We start from the raw sequence: 20724 nt of genomic DNA, 5'->3' as shown, positions 1-20724 counted from the left end.
GGTTAACGGGTATGTGCCTGCAACAGAACGAAGGCTCTTCTTGTAATGGGAAATGGATAGGCTGAGATGGCTGTTTCACTTACAACTTCAATAGTGAAGATAAATATATTCAATTAAATGTGTTTGGTTAGAATACCGTTCAAGGGATAACAAAGTGACAGGAAAACGTGCTTATACGTTCCGGTACCGAAAGGCATACCGGTACCGTACGGTACTCGACACGAAAAGGATGTCTCAACTTATCCTTTTCCTCTGAGCATGCTAAATATATCATCGTATTAGCCCTCATACCCGTTAACCGCCGTCGCATGGCGAGTGGTTCATGACGAGTTAGCCGTCAGCCAACAAAACCGTGGATAAGGTTTAAAACGTACAGAATATAAGATGGAAGGTATTGCCAAAAAGAAGTGGTACGTGTTCACTCACCTAAAACTACTGAATCAAATCATTCACACTCACACACACACAACCATAGGGCATTAATAAAATTAAAAAAAAGAGAGAAGCTTTAGATAAATTATATGGTAACCAAAAAAAAAATGAAAATTTGAATAAAAGATAAGAAATGTAATAAATAACAAAAATTGTTTGCCACACCATTTTGATAATTTTGTAAAGATTCCCAAACAAGAGCGAACAATATTTAATATAAGGACAGGATATTTAATATAAGGATTTCGGCGAAATGTTAGAATTAAACCTTCCCAGTATCTTTAGGAGCCCATTACATTGTACGTTACCGTGTCCTTTACCTAATAGTCTAAATTTTATTGAACCTTGTACAAAGTATGGGGAAGCATTGAGAACTACTCTTGATGTGCAAGACTCTCTGCTTTGGCTCTTCAAACTGGTGTGTCACGGTCACAGGTGTTTAAAAAACGTTATTACTTATCGATTTTAATCGGTAAGTATGTTGATAGGTATTTGTCTGTCTGTCTAACTGTCTGTATGTCTGTTTGTATGTCCGTCTGTTAGATGCACGCGATATCTCACGAAAGCGAGATTGAATCTGCTCCAGATTTCGCATGTGCATTCATCTTATCTTTGACTAGAAGCCTATTGATTTTGGACGAATTATGTCGTATAATTAGCGAGTCATTAATTAATTAGTGATGGGACACAAGGTGTTACTATGGAGTAAGAGCGCTGTTTTGGGGGATCCCCTAACTTTCGATCGATAAGTCTTCGGTCTCTGACCGATATTCTCGTTAAAGTATTGTCAAGAAAAGATTCTAAACAGATGAGAAAAACAGATTCGTACTTGACGAAGCTAAACGTTGACTGAGAAAATTTTAGTCAGATAAATAAAGATGTTTAAGGTTCTATGTTAACGGTAGTGAGAGAAGTTAAATCTGGTTTAATCTAATCAGTTATTAATGACCGGGATTGATAAGAAGTGCATTTGAGCAATAATTGTTCCATTAATGGTAATTCGAACCTAAGCGAATTAGTGTTTATATTTGGTTGTAGTTTTAGACTGCTATGTGAACCAAGATGGCGGACACCGGAAAATAGTATGTGTACCAGGTTAGGGTTAGGCCACAATTTTATTCAAATTTTCTTTATTTTAGTTCTATTACGAGTTCAGAGAATAGCCCCGTAGTATTTGTACCTGAAATTATGGCCTAACCCTAACCTGGTGCACATACTACGTTCCGACGCCCGCCATCTTGGTTCACATACTATAGGAGTACTACGGCTAGTAATTAGAATCAAAGATAAAAACGAACTTCTTTTTAACACATTTACTATAAAATTATGAAGTAGAAAAATTATGGAAAATAGCTTTTAAATCAGAATAAAATGTAATAACACAAATGATATAATGTACGAATATCAATACAAGACACGTGGCACCGAAGTAATTTTATGAAAAACAATTTCGAAACTTGCAAAAACGCACTTTTCGTGCTTTAAATTATACTTTTTTTCACAAGATAATCTTTGTAAAGAAAAAGAAATTTAAAATTCACACATTATTAAAAAATCAATTGTTTATAGAAAGTAGGAATTTTTTTCGATTAAATCAAAGCTTTGAAGGGGTTTACGGAAATGCGTAAAACGATTTTCTATAACTTGAGTATCAGGATTGTAAAATTTATTTACAATCGGGTCGATCAAAGCTTTGTACAAGCAACCACTGATATGTTATTTCCCAGTGTTTCATGGAGAAAGATATATAACTTGTCTAGACCCTTGTATCTTAAAGACTTGATTTATTTGAAGAAATAAGTTTGAAATAAAAATTCTTAATCACTGAATACACAGTCAACTACGGGTAATAGATCAAATTTATGAGGTGTTTTGAGTTTCGCTCCGATCAAGGCTTCGTGCGATCGTTGTTACCTAAAGTACTACTAAATCGATGCCTTGGCATTATTGACGCACTGAGTGGGGTGATGGGTATCCAACATTTTATGGCCGCAAGTCCAACATAGTTGGTGCCAACCGGTATTGTGCGATACGTCTTTGCGCGATACGTTTCCATACTTGATCAACCATAATTTCTGGCTGAAGCTGCTGATATAAACCTATTTGGGCAAACTCGATTTAGCAATTATCAAATTATTTCTTGTTATTTTAATATCGTCATTCTTAGCTTTATCAATTGAATAATCTTCAGCATTCATCTTCGCTTCCAACGACATTTTATACAATTCAATCGCTTTCTCCATATTCCCCATTCTACCATACGCTACTGCTGCATTATTAAGACAATGTCCATATATTCGATATGTTTGAGGTTCATCTAAATTTCTCTTTATGAGCTCGATCCCGGTTTCGTTTATGTTCGCAAATTCTTGATATTCATCGCAGTAATAGTAGCAATTACCGATGTGAAATAAACACCAGGCCTCCATATCTACTCTGACTTTATGACTCGAACATTTGATCATTCGCACAAACTCAAAAATTTCATACATGAGTGGTATCACGTGATCTATGACAATCTTTTTCATTGAATCTTGTTTTGTCATATTTTCAACGACGAGTGGTATTTGGTAAACAGATTGTTCAATTCCTATCACCGATTGATCTCCCTTGTTATCAAGCCCATGTAGTTTAGCAGCGACGTAGAATGAAACTACAGATGAAATAAACTTTTCTTCTGAATCGAATTCTGTGGCTTTGCTTATTATTTTTTCGATAAACTGACTGTAGTTTGATATTGATCCAATGAAATCAGTCATTTCAGTAATGAGGGACATCACGTGACTCAAGGTTTTTGTTTGTTTCTGTTTTATCATTTCTTCGATGACCAAGCTTATTTGTTCAATGCAAGATAAGATACCTTGCGCGGATTCGGGGGTTTTGTTTACCAGCTTATGTAATTTGGCAAGAGCGTAGTAAGCAACTACTGCATGGGTGGTTTTGCCTTCATTTTCAAAATGTTCAGCTAATTTCGCCAGTTTCCTCGTATCTCCCACAAACTGTTCAAGTCGTTTGTCTTCGACGCCGTTTTTAAAGAATTGAGAGAGGAGAACAAGGTAGGTATTCGCCGTGTCACCACAACTTTTATTAGGAATATTCGATAAAATTTTGAAGAAAATATTTCTCCACATGATCACGATTACGGTGAGGAGGGGTCGAAGGCTCCACGGTATATTCAAGGTTGAAGCTGTGAAAAGAAACATTCATTTCAATACCTTGAAATAATATCGATATTCACTGATTTTTGGTTTCGTATATAATTAATACTAGCAATTGAATGCATCGAATTAAGCTATATTAGATAGGTTTAATGTTTTTATATTCAACATTTATCGATATGACATTTTTGAATCAAACTATTTTGAAGTTTAAACTTTGCACTTCTCCATCTCAGCCACGCCAAGTCCGCTTTTTCTTCTGATTCAAGTATCTCAAAAACTCTCAAGTATTGTGGTATAGTCACATCTTAGCTCACCTTCTCTGTTATACATTTCAATCATTTCCAACGAGGATTCTTCATATTCTTTGCTGTGCTCAGCACTAGCTTCAGTGGATATGCCATTAGTTTGAGAAAAAGTAGCAATTGTTTCCCTCTGATCGGTTTGAAATTCATTTTCTTGGAAAGTTTTAACCAAAGTCTGTGTCGGGGTGTTCGTCTGTTGTAGAATAGTTGTCTGGGTGTTGTTGTCGAGAGCTTGTTTTGGATCCGTCTGCACATACATTTCAGTACTGGCAAGTGCATGTCCAAAAACGCGTACAGCAATGTCTGGCCTTGTCTGAGTGTCCATATCTAGATTATAATTGTCTGTTTGCAAATGTCTGTCTCTTGTACGACGTTTGTCCGTCTGTGCTTCCGTATCGTCAGTTGGCTTCTTATCCGTTTGATTCATTCTATCCCTTCTGTGAACGAGACTGGTTTGAGACTCAGATTCGGTCACAGGATTTTCGGTTTGCATCATCCAACCTAAATAAAAACAAAAACGAATATATTTAGCGCCACGAACATTGCACTTACTGGCGTTCAACTCAATGCTAATCAAATTGAAATTTGAGCTTCTCGTGTCCTTGAATATTACATGATCTATCAAAAATTTAAAAAAAAATTGATAAGTTAAGCCCCGCATCCCAGCTGAGAAAAAACGTGTTCTATTATCTTTCAAAGAAATAAACTTCTCATTATCTGTTGAAATATTTATTTGCCTTTTGCTAAATATTCGCTGCTTACGTTGACCCAATTTAAAAAAAAAAATAATTCATGACCAAGTTTTCAAATGGAGGTCGTTTTATAAAAATATAGTTATGATATTTTAAACAATAATGGGGCAGAAGAGCGTCATCTCGCTTTAAATACCAGTACTGAGATTGCTGGCACCATTACACGTCCAATCCATCCGCTCACGTTACTGTTATCACCGATTAAATACTTGGACATTACCGAGTTTCGCTCGTGTAATCTAATGATTTAGGCGTGATATACATTTGCCTCTCCGTTCACTGTCTAGCCCAGTAATTTCCAACCTATGGGTTGTGACCCGAAAATGGGTCGCCCGAAAATCTTCAGGTGTGGCTTTCTTTTTCAACATACTGATTATATACTGGAAGTATCACATCGTAAGAACCAGGCATTATTTATTTGCCACCCATGATTCAAGGGAGTCGCTGATGACAAGCAAGTGCTGCATTCCCACTTTGAAGTGATTTATGGTGAAATAAATATAGAACGATTGTTTATTATTGGTAATTCAGTTTGTCAGCCATAAAATCAATACAGTATTTATTGGACACGTCAGTGGACATAACGATCGTTTTGCATTTTATGCTGGCACTCTTCTTCTTTTTGTTCTTGTTCTTTGACACGTTTTTAAAAAGTCGCTTTTCTCTTTGACTACTGGACCGATCCCCTCAAAATTTTCAGTGTTTAAAGATTAAATTTTTCGCTAGAAGGCTATTACTTTTATTTATTTCAAATATTTAGGTGAGCTGCGTGGGATTCGTTTGTTTTTTTGTGTGCTATGGAGTCATCCGAATTTGCCACTAGGTGGGGCTGCGTGTCATGTATTTGAGAATAGCTCTCTTGTTTTAAAAAAAACACATTTGAATCGCTTAAAAAAAGTTTGAAGCCCCTGGCCACTATAGTCTATCTATATCATTGGTCTGGGTGAAGTCTTACATAAAGCCATATTTTCTGTGATCAAAGCTCTGGACAAACAAGATTGTAAGATTGTAAAGACTAATATTCGGATAGCGATTAATATATTTCCCGCGAGTGAGACGGGTTGATGGACCGGGATGTTTGTCCTACCAGGGTCAGAAAGGGCAAACTTACTTCTGCGAGATTTTCTTCCTGCTTTTCTAGTAGACGTCGATTTCTTATACGATCTGTATCTTTGATGCGAAACTAAACTTCCAACGCTGCTCAAGGTGCTTTCACTGTCGCTTTCTGAAATTAATAATCAGGAATATGAAATATATTTGTAACTTTACTAAATTGCTATTTTTGGGTGTCGGGACTTGAGTCGGAGATGCTTTTGGTACCAACGGTAAACACCTCCAAGGGACCCGGTTTAGGCATCTTGTCTGCCATCTATATACCAGGCAAATAGTTTTTTTTTGCAGGAAAAGATTCCAGCCCTGTTGTAACATCATAGATTGAAAATCTTACCTTTATTCGATTCAGTGAAATTGAAAGATTCGGCGCTGTATTCATATTCGCTTGTTTCATCCAATTGGGATAAATATCTGGCATCTGTAATAATAAAATATTTATGTATATTCAGAAAATTGATACCTTCAATATTAAAACTATTTAGGAGAGGTCATCAGCCTTGTAAGCAACATTAAATGGTACTCCCGAAGTATGTGAACCAACATGTCGGGCACCTAAACGTAGTATTTGTACCAGGTTAGGCCATAATTTTATTCCAATTTTCCTTATTTTAGTTCTCTTACGAGTTCGGGGACTAGCCAAGTGACTCCGGTACTAATTGTACCTTAAATTATGGCCTAACCCTAACCAGATACACATACTAAATTCCGGTGTCCACCATTTTGATTTACATACTACGGGTTTACTCATTTAATTATTTTGCTGCAAATGCAAACACAGATATGGGATGGATGAGGCATGTTTAAATTAATATTGGAGCAGGAACCAGATCGTATTTCAAAACTTATGTATGGATTTATAGTCAGAGTGAAGATTTGAACTCCCCAGAGTTGGGAATTAAGGGAATAATCAAAAATTAATTCCCGATAGAAATTTAAAAATTATTGTTTTGACTTGGCATTCTTAACAAAAAATAAAAAAGTTTGCGTAAAAAAAGCTTTAGGGGTTGTAGTTGGAGATGGAGTCAAAACTTTTCAATCCACGTGTTCATCCTCTACGACTATACAAATACGAATGTCGTCAGAATTTCTAGAGACCAACCTGTACTTCTTGAACGTGTACGATCTGTTGGAAGTGTTCGCTCATTTCTTTGATGTGTTTGAACAGGAGGTTGAGATATCGATCTCAAAGGTGACTGAGGTTGGTGAGATGCCGATCTTTTTGGGCCTAGGATGAAAGAAAAGTAGATTGTAACGGGGGCCGAAGTCAAAAATGGAATAAAAAGTTTTTGAGCATATTGTGAAGTTGACTCTCTGAAATATGAATGGTGTTGACAAGTTATGCTTGGTTTATTAACTAATACCTTAATTTGAATTGAGATTTAATGAACCTTTCCCCGAGCATCGACTTCCTTGTTTACTTCATGACATTGTCAATCAGCAAGATGCAAAAAGTGACGTAACAATGCTCCCTTTTCGCATCCGCTCAGACACTTTTCTCACTCAGACAGATTTTCTGGCGTGGTACATATGATACCAAAGGAACACAACAGAATAGTCTTATTGCATTCTAAAGCCATGAGACGCACTTGGAATATTCTTTTTTGAAAAATGGATCATGCCTCTTATATGTATGCATCAGGTAGTGCTTTAGCTTTATTGCCAACACTGAAAAGGAGCAGCAGCACTGTTGGCGTCTTATAGTCCGATTCTGTACTGGTGCGGCTTATTTACCTGTTGTTTTGGGTCTTGCTCCTGTTGCTACGTTCGCATTTCTTCTATTTGAAGGTTCAGGTGGAATTAATGGAAATGCTTCTGATCTTTGGGGATTTGAAGGAGTGGCACTTCCTAAATATAAATCAATTTAATCAAGCATTTGTAAGCAGAATGAAGCGAACTGTAGTGTTCGAACCTCGGCAAACCTCACTCCACCTATATTTCAAATTTCGGGCCCAAGGATTTTGGAGATCTCATTCGTCAAGACTAATGGAATCATTTTCATTTATATTCCTATATAAATATATCTTTTTGAACTTGGGTTGGAGGAATAGATAGAGTAATTAGAATGTAGACCAAAGCCAAAACATGAAAAAAAGTTTTTTTTAATTATTTATGGCATTAAAAAAGATTGGGTAATCATGATCGGAACAATCTTTTACTAAAAACCCATTTTATTTGGAATTTAGGTTTGACAAACTCAAATGAAAATCTAAGAAAAAGACAAATTGAAGAAGTAGATATACTGAATGGTAACATAATCACTCAGCAAATGTCATGTGATAAAAGATCAAATATACACAAGTGAATGACAAATCGCCGCAAGATGGCGCCATTTAACTTACAATTCACATATGTGGAAGGGAATGAAAAAAATGAAAATGCAATGGCACGCTTGGCAATCTTGTTCAAAACGGTATCAATTTTTATCTGTAATGGGGAAACCAACAAACAGAATTATATTAGATATTTGCACCTGTTGTTTTGGGTTTTGCTACAGATGCCACGTTTGCATCTCGTCTATTTGATGGTTCAGGATAGGATAGGATTTACATATTTATCCCGGGGGAGAGGAAAGCCGATAAGACGGCTTATCCATATGGCGAACCACGGCCTCTCGTCCGGTTACCATTCCAAGTCGGGTATGGGATTAGTTTTTACTGTATTGTTTGTTTTCGGAAGCATGGACTTGGTGGTGGAGGAAGCCGTAACCGACCAGCGGTTACGTGAACCACCCAACGACGGCGAGGAGTCCAGCAATCCTCTCGCACATAACCATCCCTGCATGGGATTCGAACCTGCGAACCCATGCAGAGTGACTAGAGGTGCGGTGGCGAGCGTATTCCTAACGCTTAGCCCGTTGAGCCACACCGCCGCGCCGTTCAGGTGGACTTCTCGAAAATGCTTCTGCTATTTCTGGATCTGATGTAGTGGGGTTTCCTAAATGTGAATCAAGTATTTAAACTTGAAGCTGAATAAAACAGAGTGTAGTGTCGGCACCTCAACTACTCCGCTTCACCCAAATCTTAATTTTTAACTATAACTAGGATTTTAAAATTGAATGAGGTCACTACAAATGAGTTATTTTCTTTAAAATCTCTAAAGATATCAGGATTCAAAGAACGCGAACTTTTTAGCACTTAACTACAGTCGAACTTTTTAGCACTTGACTACAGTCGATCTACGGTTGAATATACTGAATTACCTGTTTTCGAGACTTAGTGAATAAGAAGTAGACCCGTCAATCAATTTGATTTTTTTTTCATACATACTCGGACAATCGATCCCAAATTTTCAAAACTTGGAGTTTGAAAGCGCTTGTCGGCCATAATTAATTCCAACATTTTTATAAAATCCAAGATTTTTCATCGAAAATTTTACTGTTTTGTCCCAAATCATGGGAATATTTAATGGAATGTAAGATGAATGATTAATAGAACGAATTTGAGGTACATCCGAAGTATGTGAACCAAGATGACGGACAACGCAACGTAGTATGTGTACCAGCTTAGGGTTGTGCCATAACGTACAGCAGACAGGGCAATATATATGCCAGTTTGGATAAGATTTTCCACGTATAATGACGTCGAATATTGATACTTACCAACTACTTTTGGAGTCGTGACATTAGGATTCAATGTTTCTTCGCCAACGAAACTTCTTGCCACAGGTGAACGTGGTGTTGGTGCATACACTGGTTCTCGATAGGAACCTGAATATAATGATAGAAAATACAACAAAAATCATAAACTCATCTGCATCATATCCGAATTGATTGTCAAAGAAAAAGAATTTAATTGAGTCTAGAATTCATGTGATGGTGAAACACTGTCAATAAAAAAAATTCGACGAAGAATCAAGATTGAGAAAGAGCGTTTCAACCATAACAATTCGTATTTGACTTATCACAAGGCCAAATTGCCTTTACTTCAACTGCTGGACATGCTTTTAACATTTTTTGTTTCACCTTGAGGTTCTGTGGCAGGCTTTGCAATCCCCAGCATCGATCAAGGATTTGGGAGGCGGCCAATAATATACTCAGAGATAATATTATTTTAATCGGAACAATTGCAGTTTGAAATTGCATAGCAAATTCATTACAGCCTGCGATAGCATTTAAAAAATATTTCCAAAGGTTTCACCGTGGTTTGTAAATTTTGCTCGTTTTGAAAATAATTGGACCACCACTTGGCTATGAGACGTTCTGGTGTTTATGACATAATAATGCTATTTTCACCTCCTCTGTTTGATCTTCTCTTTGATTTTTTCTTTTGTTTTATTGAATCTAATACTTCTGGTTCACCGGTTGGCACTGTCGCCACAATCTCTTCAAGCTGTTCGTTTCCTGGTGAAGATATCTGCTCTTCTGGTGCGGGCAATGCGAGGGGTTGATTGATGACTGGAATTCTACCAGGATGGATATCTACGCAACAAAAATTAACATTATTTTCATGCTCACTGTCAGATTATTTTTGAAGCAGTGCTATGGGCCAGTGGAATTTACACCCAACTTTAAATTACGAGTCATTTCAAAATTATAAAAATTTCTATTCTGGCTCTCGAATACAAGTTGATCAGAATTTTGACTCCAGCGCCAAACACGGAAGAAAAAAAATTGATAACAATTGCTAGGCCTTTTAATTTTTCTCTTGGGTATGCTTAGTAAACTGAACAATGCTTTGTGAATTCAAGCCGAATTTTTACTTCGATTCGACAAAATTACAAATTCGACCTCGACTTTCAACACATGCGAGTTTTAAAATACGACTCCAGTTTCGAATCCAATATTGATGAATACAAGTCAAACTCCATGTCCCGGATTTCGGTTCATATTTCAATATTATGAGATATTTCTCGCCGACGAGCACGGCCTGCTGGTATCTGTGGGCCACCCTCTATTGTCGTTTGGTATAACTTAACTCAATCGTGCGAATACCGCGACAGCGGAGGCAATTATTTAGGCCACAATTTTATTCCAATTTTCCTTTTTTTAGTTCTTATGCAAGTTCTGGGACTACTCAAGTTACTCCGATACTATTTGTACCTTAAATTATGGCCTAATCCTAACCTGGTACACATACTACATTCCGGTGTCGGCCGTCTCGATTCACATACTACGGGAGTACTCATTTAATTATTTTGCTGCAAATGCAAACACAGATATGGGATGAATGAGGCATGTTTAAATTAATATTGAAGCTGGAGTCAGTAACGGATTTCAAAACTTATGTAAGGATTTATAGTCAGAGTAAAGATTTGAACTCCCCAGAGTTGGCAATTTCAGACACGTAAGGGAATAATCAAAAATTAATTTAAGTTAGAAATTTAAAAATCATTGAGTTGTCTTGGCATTCTCGACAGAAAATAAAAAAGTTTGCTGTCGTTGGAGATGGAGTCAAAACTTTCCAATCCAGATGTAGATCGTCCACGGCTCTAGAAACTCGAATCGAAATTACTCAGAATTTCTAAGAACCAACCTGTACTTCTTGAACGTGTACGATTTGTTGGAAGTCTTCGCTCATTTCGTGGATGTGTTTGAACAGGGGATTGAGATATTGAACTCAAAGATGGCTGAGGTTGGTGAGACGTTGATATTCTTGGACCTGGGTTGAGGAAAATAAATATATTTCACAATGTTGGCCGTCAAGGAATGGAATAAACAGTTTTTAAGCATATTGTGAAGTTGACGTTTTGAAATTTAAATGGTATTGAAAACTTTTGCCTGGTTCACTATCTAACATTAATATCATATCATATTCTGAATCTAGGTTCATTAAATCCGTACCAAGAACTCAAGAATAGGGAAAACTGAAAATGTGATGTAATGAATAATAAATAATACGATAAATTTGGAGATACCCACAGATAAACGATCGAATAGGCTCGGATGAATGGAAGCAAATGACAACTCGCCACATGGTGGCGCAATTTATTCCAAATTCACATGTGTCAGAGAATTTAAAAAAATATATGAAACGCAGTGACGTAGTGGGTAGCGTTGACCTGAACTGTGCTAATTGACGTAGCCGATAATTCGCCATGTGGTGGCGCAGTTTCAATTAAAATTTACTTGGTGCCTGGTGGCAACGAAAATTGAAAAAAAAAAGAAATGCAATCGCATAGTGGGCAGCGTTGTCCCAAACTGTGCTGATGAACGCGAACGATGGTTCGCCATATGGTGGCGCGATTTTAGTTAAAATTGAAACTGGATGCAACGGAAACTTGAACAAAAAAATGACAAAGGCATAAGGCTTGGGTGTGCAACTTTTATCACAGGAGGGTCAAATACAAGTGACTGGGTGAAGCCGCTGGTCGCACCTGAAAACTATACCTACGAAGATCTCAGAATTCGAAAAAGTAGTAATTTTTATTCGGTATTACTCTGTTCTTTCTCCTTATAATGTGTTTTTTTAAATTTTGAGTTTAAATTTTTTCAATTACAGGGGCCTAATTTAGTAAGCAGAGATTATACTGTAGTTGAAAGCACAAAAATTTGTTTGCTTTTTTGTTATTGACCTTACGGCATTGTTAGGAGGGGTTCTTGCAGAAATGCTTTTTCAAATTTAATTTCACACCGACTTTCTACAAATTCAGTGAGAAAACAAGCCCTTATAACATTGTGTATTTTCAGGATTTTGCTAGCTAGAATTACAAATATGACAGTGGCACTCAGGTACTGGCACCACGTTTCCCCCCAAATAGGACTGACTCTTAATTTTCTTCCAAAAATAAAACATTAGGGCTTAGTTCCGGGGGATGTCTTATATTTTCATGTATCAAACAAAAAAATACAAAGTAGAGAATTACGAGATTTTCGAATATACAAAATATGAAAACCGATATGCATCTACATATAAATAACACGTTTTAATTCAAACTAACTGCAAAATATAGATTATCAATCACTTGCAACGTGTGAGAAAGATTTTTTGCTATCGCCAAGGTAAAACAAAATTTGCGTTAAACTCAAATGAAAATCCAAGAAAATGACAAACTGAAAAAGTTGATATACCGAATGCTAACATATTCAATCAGCAAATACCCAGGGATAAACGATCGTTTATACACACAAGTGAATCGACGCAAGATGGCGCCTTTTTACTTGCAATTCAGTTAGATGCAACGGAACTTGATGAAAAAAAAATGAAAATGCAATGACACGGAATGTAGGGTTGTTCTAAAGGTTATCAATAGACGCACACTTCAAATATTTTTAATCCAAAAATGGATAGTGTGTCTTATATGTATGAATCAGGTAGTGTTTTATGGTTCATTGCCAACACTCAAAACTAGCACAGTACCGATTGCGTCTTATTGTAGGGTGCGGATAATGTGTGAAAAGACAATGTAAGCATTCTGTTGACAGTGCGCCGTATCACCCGAACACCTTATGGTAAGGAACATATTTATACCTGTTGTTTTGGGTCTTGCTCCAGATGCTACGTTTGGATCTCGTCTATCTGAGGGCTCAGATGGGAAAGCTTCTGATATTTCTGAATTTGATGCAGTGGCGCTTCCTAAACATAAATCAATTTATTTAAGCATTTGAGTTTGAAACAGAATAAAGCGAATTGTAGTGTTCGAATCTTGACAAACCTCACTCCACCTCTATTTTGGGCCCAATCAGAAGGATTTTAGAAATTACATAAGTCAAGACTAATGGAATCATCGTCATTTATCTTCCTATATCTAATTGAAATCGGGTTAAAGTAATAAATATATTAGAGGTATAGATATTGTAGAAATGACAAACTGAAAAAGTTGATATACTGAATGCTAACATAATCAATCAGCAAATGTCAAGGGATAAAGGATAAAGAATACACACGTGAATGACAAATCGACGCAAGATGGCGCCCTTTTACTTGCAATTCAGTTAGGAACTTATGCAAAAAAAATGAAAATGCAATGACACAGGCTGCAGTGTTGTTATAAACAGTATCAATAGACTTGAAAGACGCATAGTTATGCAATTTTCAACTCGATAGCATACCGACAACATAACATACCAGTAAAAAACATTATTTGTCGAAAAAGTGGGCTCTTTTCACGAGTGGCCTGCCTAATTGCGTCGACAGTTGCATAAAAATTTTAGGATTCGTTACAATTTACCCTTTCCCCCAATGGTAATATCAACCTTCGCATTATCGAATCTTTCTTCATGACATTTTGTGTCGCGTTAATATGCAAAATTCTGGTTGATAAAGCCTCGGAAAGTATTTCGGGATCCTTTGTATAAAGATTCTTTACAAAAAATCTGGTCTGGTGTTTACGACATAATACTGCTATTCTCACCCCTCCTGTTTGTCCATTTTTTTGATTTTTTCTTTGATTTTATTGAATCTAATATTTCTGGCTCGTTGTTTGGCGTTGTCGCCACAATCTCTTCAAGCTGTTCGTTCCCTGGTGAAGATATCTGCGCTTCTGGTGCGGGCAATGCAAGAGGTTGATTGCTGTCTGGAATTCTGCCAGAATGGAGATCTACGGCAACAAAAATTAACATTATTTTCATGCTCACTGTCAGATTATTTTTGAAGCAGTGCTATGGGCCAGTGGAATTTACCTTCAACTTTAAATTACGAGCCATTTCAAAATTATAAAAATTTCTATTCTGGCTCTCGAATACAAGTTAATCAGAATTTTGACTCCAGCGCCAAACTTGGGAGAAAAAAAATTGATAACAATTACTAGGTCTTTTTAATTTTCTATTGGGAATGCTTAGTACACTGAATAATGCTTTGTGAATTCATGTCGAATTTTCACTTCGATTCGACAAAATTACAAATTCGACTTTGACTTTCAACACATGCGAGTCTTAAAATACGACTCCAGTTTCGAATCCAATATCGATGAATACAAGTCAAACTCCATGTCCCTGATTTCTGTTCATATTTCAATATTATGAGATATTTCTCGCCGACGAATAAGGCCTGCTGGTATCTGTGGGCCACCCTCTATTGTTGTTTGGTATGACTTAACTCAATCGTGCGAATACCGCGACAGCGGAGCCTGTAGTGTCAACCGTGATAAGATCGACTAAACAGATGGGACGACAACAAAATGAATGTTAACGATGTGACCATAATTTGGTGGCCCATTTGTGCTGTAGAATATATAAGTCGGCGAATCGCCGCTTGGGAAAAAATGAGAGAGAAAACTGTGACACTGTATCTGACAAAGAAGACCTAAAGAAAGTATAGCACACCGTACTGAGACGTCAATAAAGGGTAGAAGAAACGACACGCGTCTTTACGGTCCCTGCAGGCCACTTATATTCAACACAGATAACTGCAATGATTAGGTAGAATCCGAATCTTTCCGGTTCAGAATTGCCTACTCAATTTATTGAAATCCGGGTGAGGTGGGCACACGGCTTATGAACCCGACATGCGATAACAACACAAATTATAAAATACAAGTCTGACGATTTAACCGACAACAAGGCCATCGCGCCCGAATGTTTGGGATTGTAAAAAACGCAAAATACAGAGCCATGGCTTTGCCGCATTGAACGGTTCTAAGTTTGACGCTAATTGGTTGTGACAAAACTAATCTAACACAAACCTTCTCTTTCTCCTTCTTCATGCCAAGGTAAAGCAGGTCGTTGTTCAGAACCACCTATCGCTGGTACCTGAGAACTACCAGATGATCCTTCACCGAGCCAGGCTAGAGCTGCTTGTGCCCCTGGACCACCGATTGCAGGAGGTTGTTGTGACCCTAGAACGTAAAATATGAGTTTTAAATTTACAGCAAGAGATTGGGATATTTTTAATTTTACACGAAGCGTATTTATGGGTATTTCATCAAAATCATTGATGTTTACTTATTGACCATCGTTGACGATGGTTGATTGAAAGGAGATATTTAAAGAGGTGTCTAAAAATTTCATTGGCTGGTTATAATTATTCTCACTTCGTTGTGCATTTCACTTTAATTTTCAGCCGATCGTAGTTTAAACCAAACCATTAAGTTTTAAATAGTGCGCCACCATGGGTTTTTCGCCACCAATTTCACAGACAATCACGATCAGACGATGGCGGCCGTTTATACATTTTTGAAATGGGGGAGTTTGTAGATGAATATTTACCTCCTACAGCACCAATGTTTGCGTCTCTTATTTCCGATTTTGACCTGGAAAAATTGAAAATGAAAATTAAGATAAAGGTGAATGCAACATTGAACACATAAGAAACTTTGTATTAGTTTGCTTATATTTTCAATCATTTAGATTGGTCAACACTCAATAATTTTTTCCAAATTGCAAATGATGCCGTCTTTCCCCAATTATTGGTGGCTAGTTACGTCTAAATGGCTATTTGTTGGAACCATTCATAGCGAGAATGCATAACATATCATAGGTTTAAAGTTAATGGTTGAAACTGGCAATGTGTATATCCAATCTGCATAATGCAACGTTATTTGTAGCACCGACAACTTATTTTGATAACATGAATTTTATTTCTAACTACGTTATAACTTATAGGTATACCTCGAAAAGTGACTCGCTACTCACAATAGATACTTGTACAGAGCATGGTATTTCTGCGAACATGGGGAAAAATATCAATTTGAAAATATGCATTTGTATTATTCAGTTTGGGTGTACTGGATGTCTCATTATCGATATGATTGTCATGCGTACATGAGTGAGAATTATAGCAGATCCACCGATTTTGTCACTAGTTTTAGATATTATTACAAGCTTGAAAGCCTAAATATTATTCAATACAGTAGACGAGTATATGTCTGACACAACAAGCGACAATATTTGCATTGGTACGCGTCATTAATTTGATACGAGGAAATGCCGCTCCTTTGTTTGCTTTAATCTCAAAGAGCCCGTACAGCCTCTGTGCATATCAACATATTTTATAACACGTCGTCCGCCATAACTCAGCCGCTACATATAATTTTTAAGTAATATTTTCAAGTAGTTGAAATATTTGCTTCTACATTGGATAATTTGAAGTGGAGTGCAATGCAATTAGGTAAATGTATATAATTGCGACTATTTTTCTACAGAAACTATTTAGTTTAGTTTGTCTGGATCAATAGCTGAGAAATTTATATCCTGAAATAATAATCTTCAATTGTCGACAAGTCTAGCAAATGTATTATGCGAGAGCTAGTTAGTTAATGCTTGAAATAAATTATACGATCTTCTCTTCTAGAATCTCTACAAATGAACCTCAGCCGACCGTTTATTAACAAAATTATCATTTACCAGTGCATTAATCCTGCCATAATTTTTGCAAACCAATGAGCCTGATTAAAGTTAAAAAGTAAAACTGCAAAGATAGAGTTCATTACCCACCCTACGACATCTCCTTGAAATACTGCGTTTTGATAAACGGCTCCCTGATAATACAGGTTGCGATGATGATGGTGATGAACGTGTTGTTGTATGACGACAGATTGTCCACCCTGTGTGGCTGGTAGGTGTTGAACTGCTCGTTGTTGTGCATGTTGCTGTTGTACCGGCTGTTGTTGGGCTGGTTGCTGAACAACTGCGGGACCTGAAAAAAATATAGTTTTAGCGACTGTTCATTTAAGTCAGCATTATCTTTTTTTTTTCCATCTCAATAAAGTATAAAACAGTGAAGCTTAATATCTCACACGTATATCTTGAATCAGCTGGATTTATTTTCTGTCCAAATAACACTGAAGGATTTTATGAAATACAACCCAGCGCTTGGCCGCTTTACAGATTTTTTTAAAAATAAATTGCTGATGTAAAATAAAGATTTACTTTAAACTTTGGAGACAGAAACGATTTTATCAGTCTTACTTGAAACTTTTACCACGGCTCGGTTATTGTAAAACTAGGCATCAAAGTTCTACATTTGAGAACCTAAGTCGATCAACAATTCTTATAAATTATTTTACCACGCCATTGCCATTGCTGTTAATTTTGTAAATATTATTTGAAATCTACCGAATCCCAAATTGCAATAAAAATAATTTAGGCACTGAGTCGTTTATCAACAGATATATGAACTTGTTGTGTATTTGTTACACTTTGAGTAAATGTCACCTTGTATACAATAGCTGAATTATTGGTACCCTGTGAACCAAGATGGCGGACACCGGTACTAGTATGTGTACCAGTTTGAGGTTAGGCCGTGATTTCAGGTACATATACTACGGGAGTCACTTGGCTAGTCGCCGAACTCGTATTAGAACTGAAATAAAAAAAATTGGAATATAATTTTGGCCTAACCCGAACCAGGTACACATAATACGTTCAGGTGTCCGCCATCTTAGTTCCCATACCAAATTATGTGCAATATCGAAAAATTGAATTTGAAATCATAACTGTACAATATTGTGGTCATTGAGAGTACAGCAGTGTCTAACCACTTACTATTTCCCTATGTTTTGTATGCACCAACTATCAGCTATTATTGCAAACGACTTACTCAGTGATTAAAAATTGCTTTTACGTTTTTACAAAATGTAATATATATGTGTGATTCATACGAACATAACTCTAGTATTGTCCAGTATGTAAAAGTCTCCGTCGGTCTAAGACTCTAGAAAAGTTTATATCTAACCAAACAAAACGTTACTAAAGATTCCTCACCTTCGCCTGGTTCTTCAACTTGATATTCCTGCCCTGAACCTTGCTCTTCATGGATCTCATCCTCAGGACCCAAGTCCTGAATCATAGGTCCATGTTGATGTTGTTGTTGATATTGTTGTTGTTGTTGTGGGGATTCGTTTCCTGAATCGTCGGTGTCATTGCTGGAATTGTTATCAATGATATCGGACTCGATTAGTTGTTGAACAGCTGGATCCGCCTCGATTGTTTCTGGGCTAGTAAAATTGGATTTGTCTGTTTGTTGATCGATAGATTCGATTGTTTGTTGATCGATCAAACTGGGAACGATTTGTTGTTGTTCTGAGTCGGACATTATTTTAGATTCCTACTAGACTATATTTCTGTGACAAATAAAAAATATCTCAGCTTAGTCAAATCTGTTAATATGTATTCCACCACCTTGTACTAAATGCTTCAGCACCAAAACAGTGAATATAGAAATACTTTGATGCATCCAGTAATGGGCTCGTGTCATTGACTTGTTTCCATCATATTATATCAAAAAATAGCATGAAAGAATGTTTTTTTCGACAACGATAACCAGGTAATAATTATTCACCATTGCAATGTAATACAGCATAATTTTGATTTTAAAAACATTTTCTTGTTTGTCAAAATATGTTTATACTGCTCAACCAAATCAACTGATTCCAGAATCCGTACAAGATCTCAAAATGTATTTTCTTTTACAAAACACTCACCTCCACCTTGGTATAAATTTGAATCAAATCTGCTGGGAAAACTGTCTGACTATTCACAAGTCCCCATAATAATAATAATATACCTAAACATCAAATACGCAAAAATCATGCTCGACATTCATCTTCGGGCTTTATTTTCAGCTAGCGATGTGCATTCAAATCATCCTAACTTTTAAATTTTTTATACAGAATATGATTTTCAAGACAATGAATTTAAAAACAATGACTTTGAGATAAAGCAATAGATGACAACTATTACAAACGCATATTTCTGATTATTACGATTATCTTACTTTTTCAACCAGCTTAGGCTAGATCTGAACATAACCACGCTCTCTAATGTAGCATTATTTTCCCGCTCTTTGCAAAAGTTAATAATAGCAACACAACACAAACCCGATGAATATAAAAAAACTAAATCTCAACCCCACAAGCTGCATTCATCAAGCGCTCGATTCATGCGACAGTTCCCTTCTGCATCGTCACATAACTTGGTTATAACTTTCCAAGCAGCAACAGCAAGGTTGCCAGATTGTAAATAGAAGAAAACAATTACATTTACTCAATTTCAACAATAAAGTTGAAGAAAATAAACGATGCTAGAGGTTATTCGTTACGCTTTATCAATTTTACACTGAAATTTGATTCAAAGGAAAAATAGTCGAGTTGTCGTTAAGGTGAAACCGATAAAAATTTAAATTCAAATTACTACATTAGTTAAATAAAGTCCAAATTGTTTCAATGTCGCGATAAATATAATCAGTTTTATTGTGGTCACGTGATATTTCAAAATTTTAAATATCCCGCCATGAACATTTGTACCATGTCAATACAGCGTGGACAGGCTAATAAATGTTTCTCATTTCAAATGGAATTTAAAAGCGCAGTCAGATATTGACGGGACTCTGTAAATCTATTTGATTTCACCGTAAATCTAGGTTGATGTGCGTCGGATACCACTTTACACGGCAAAATATTTACATGGAGTTTTTTTTTGCTAAAAATTGTTTGAGCACAAATACTCACATAAATTAAAAAATGATGGAATAAAATGAGAAGAACATTTGGAAAATCATACAAATCGCGTAAAGTGACAAGGATTGGTCAATAAAAGTCATATTCATTACTGAATTATTTTTTTTTCTGATAAAAATCATTTGCATATAACCCTGTTAAAGTTGAAAAGCTTCGTTGATAAAAATTCGATAGAATAATCCACGCGAGTTTTTTCATGTTTGGTATTTACAGTTTTACAACAAATTATAAATTCTTCCTAAATAAATTATTGTATCAGGCATGGACAATGTATTGATCGCACAATAATTATAAAAACTATATACGACCATTATTATCAATTATCCTGAGAACTTTAAAATAACCAACAAATTCTTATAATAGTAAATAAAGAAATGTACGTAACCTCTGTTTTATATTAATCCAAGACTATTGGTATTTGCATGAGCATTAATGATAAACTTATTTTCTAACATGATATTGTTCATTCTCGATATATTTATTGGGTTTCGATCTGACATAACTTCTTGAGAATATGTAAAGATTATATGTATTCGTGTACTCTACTGTGAATATCCTGAATATGAAAATGGAATAAAAATACTATTGCACCATAAATTCACAAGTGGATTTGTTCAAAGTAAACTAAAATTT

At 36.2% G+C, this 20724-nt stretch overlaps 1 protein-coding gene across 1 annotated transcript; it reads right to left on the bottom strand.

Annotated features, from left to right (window-relative positions):
* Positions 1-1161: 1161 nt before the first annotated feature.
* Positions 1162-18685, bottom strand: LOC144422272 (uncharacterized). Its single transcript, XM_078112287.1, has 15 exons — positions 18338-18685; positions 17069-17270; positions 15842-15885; positions 15319-15471; positions 14050-14235; positions 13167-13271; positions 11232-11357; positions 9992-10177; positions 9359-9466; positions 7492-7605; positions 6860-6985; positions 6095-6178; positions 5759-5872; positions 3908-4396; positions 1162-3619 (listed from the first exon to the last, which is right to left on the bottom strand). The coding sequence occupies exons 1-15, from the start codon at positions 18666-18668 to the stop codon at positions 2532-2534; spliced, it is 3456 nt and encodes a 1151-aa protein (XP_077968413.1). The 5' UTR covers positions 18669-18685; the 3' UTR covers positions 1162-2531.
* Between the last annotated feature and the right edge of the window lie 2039 nt (positions 18686-20724).

This window comes from Styela clava, chromosome 4 (genome assembly GCF_964204865.1).
Source record: "Styela clava chromosome 4, kaStyClav1.hap1.2, whole genome shotgun sequence".
NCBI classification, from domain to species: Eukaryota; Metazoa; Chordata; class Ascidiacea; order Stolidobranchia; family Styelidae; genus Styela; species Styela clava.
The sequence above is the reverse complement of the archived record's forward strand: the minus strand, read 5'-3'. Positions and strand labels throughout refer to the sequence as shown.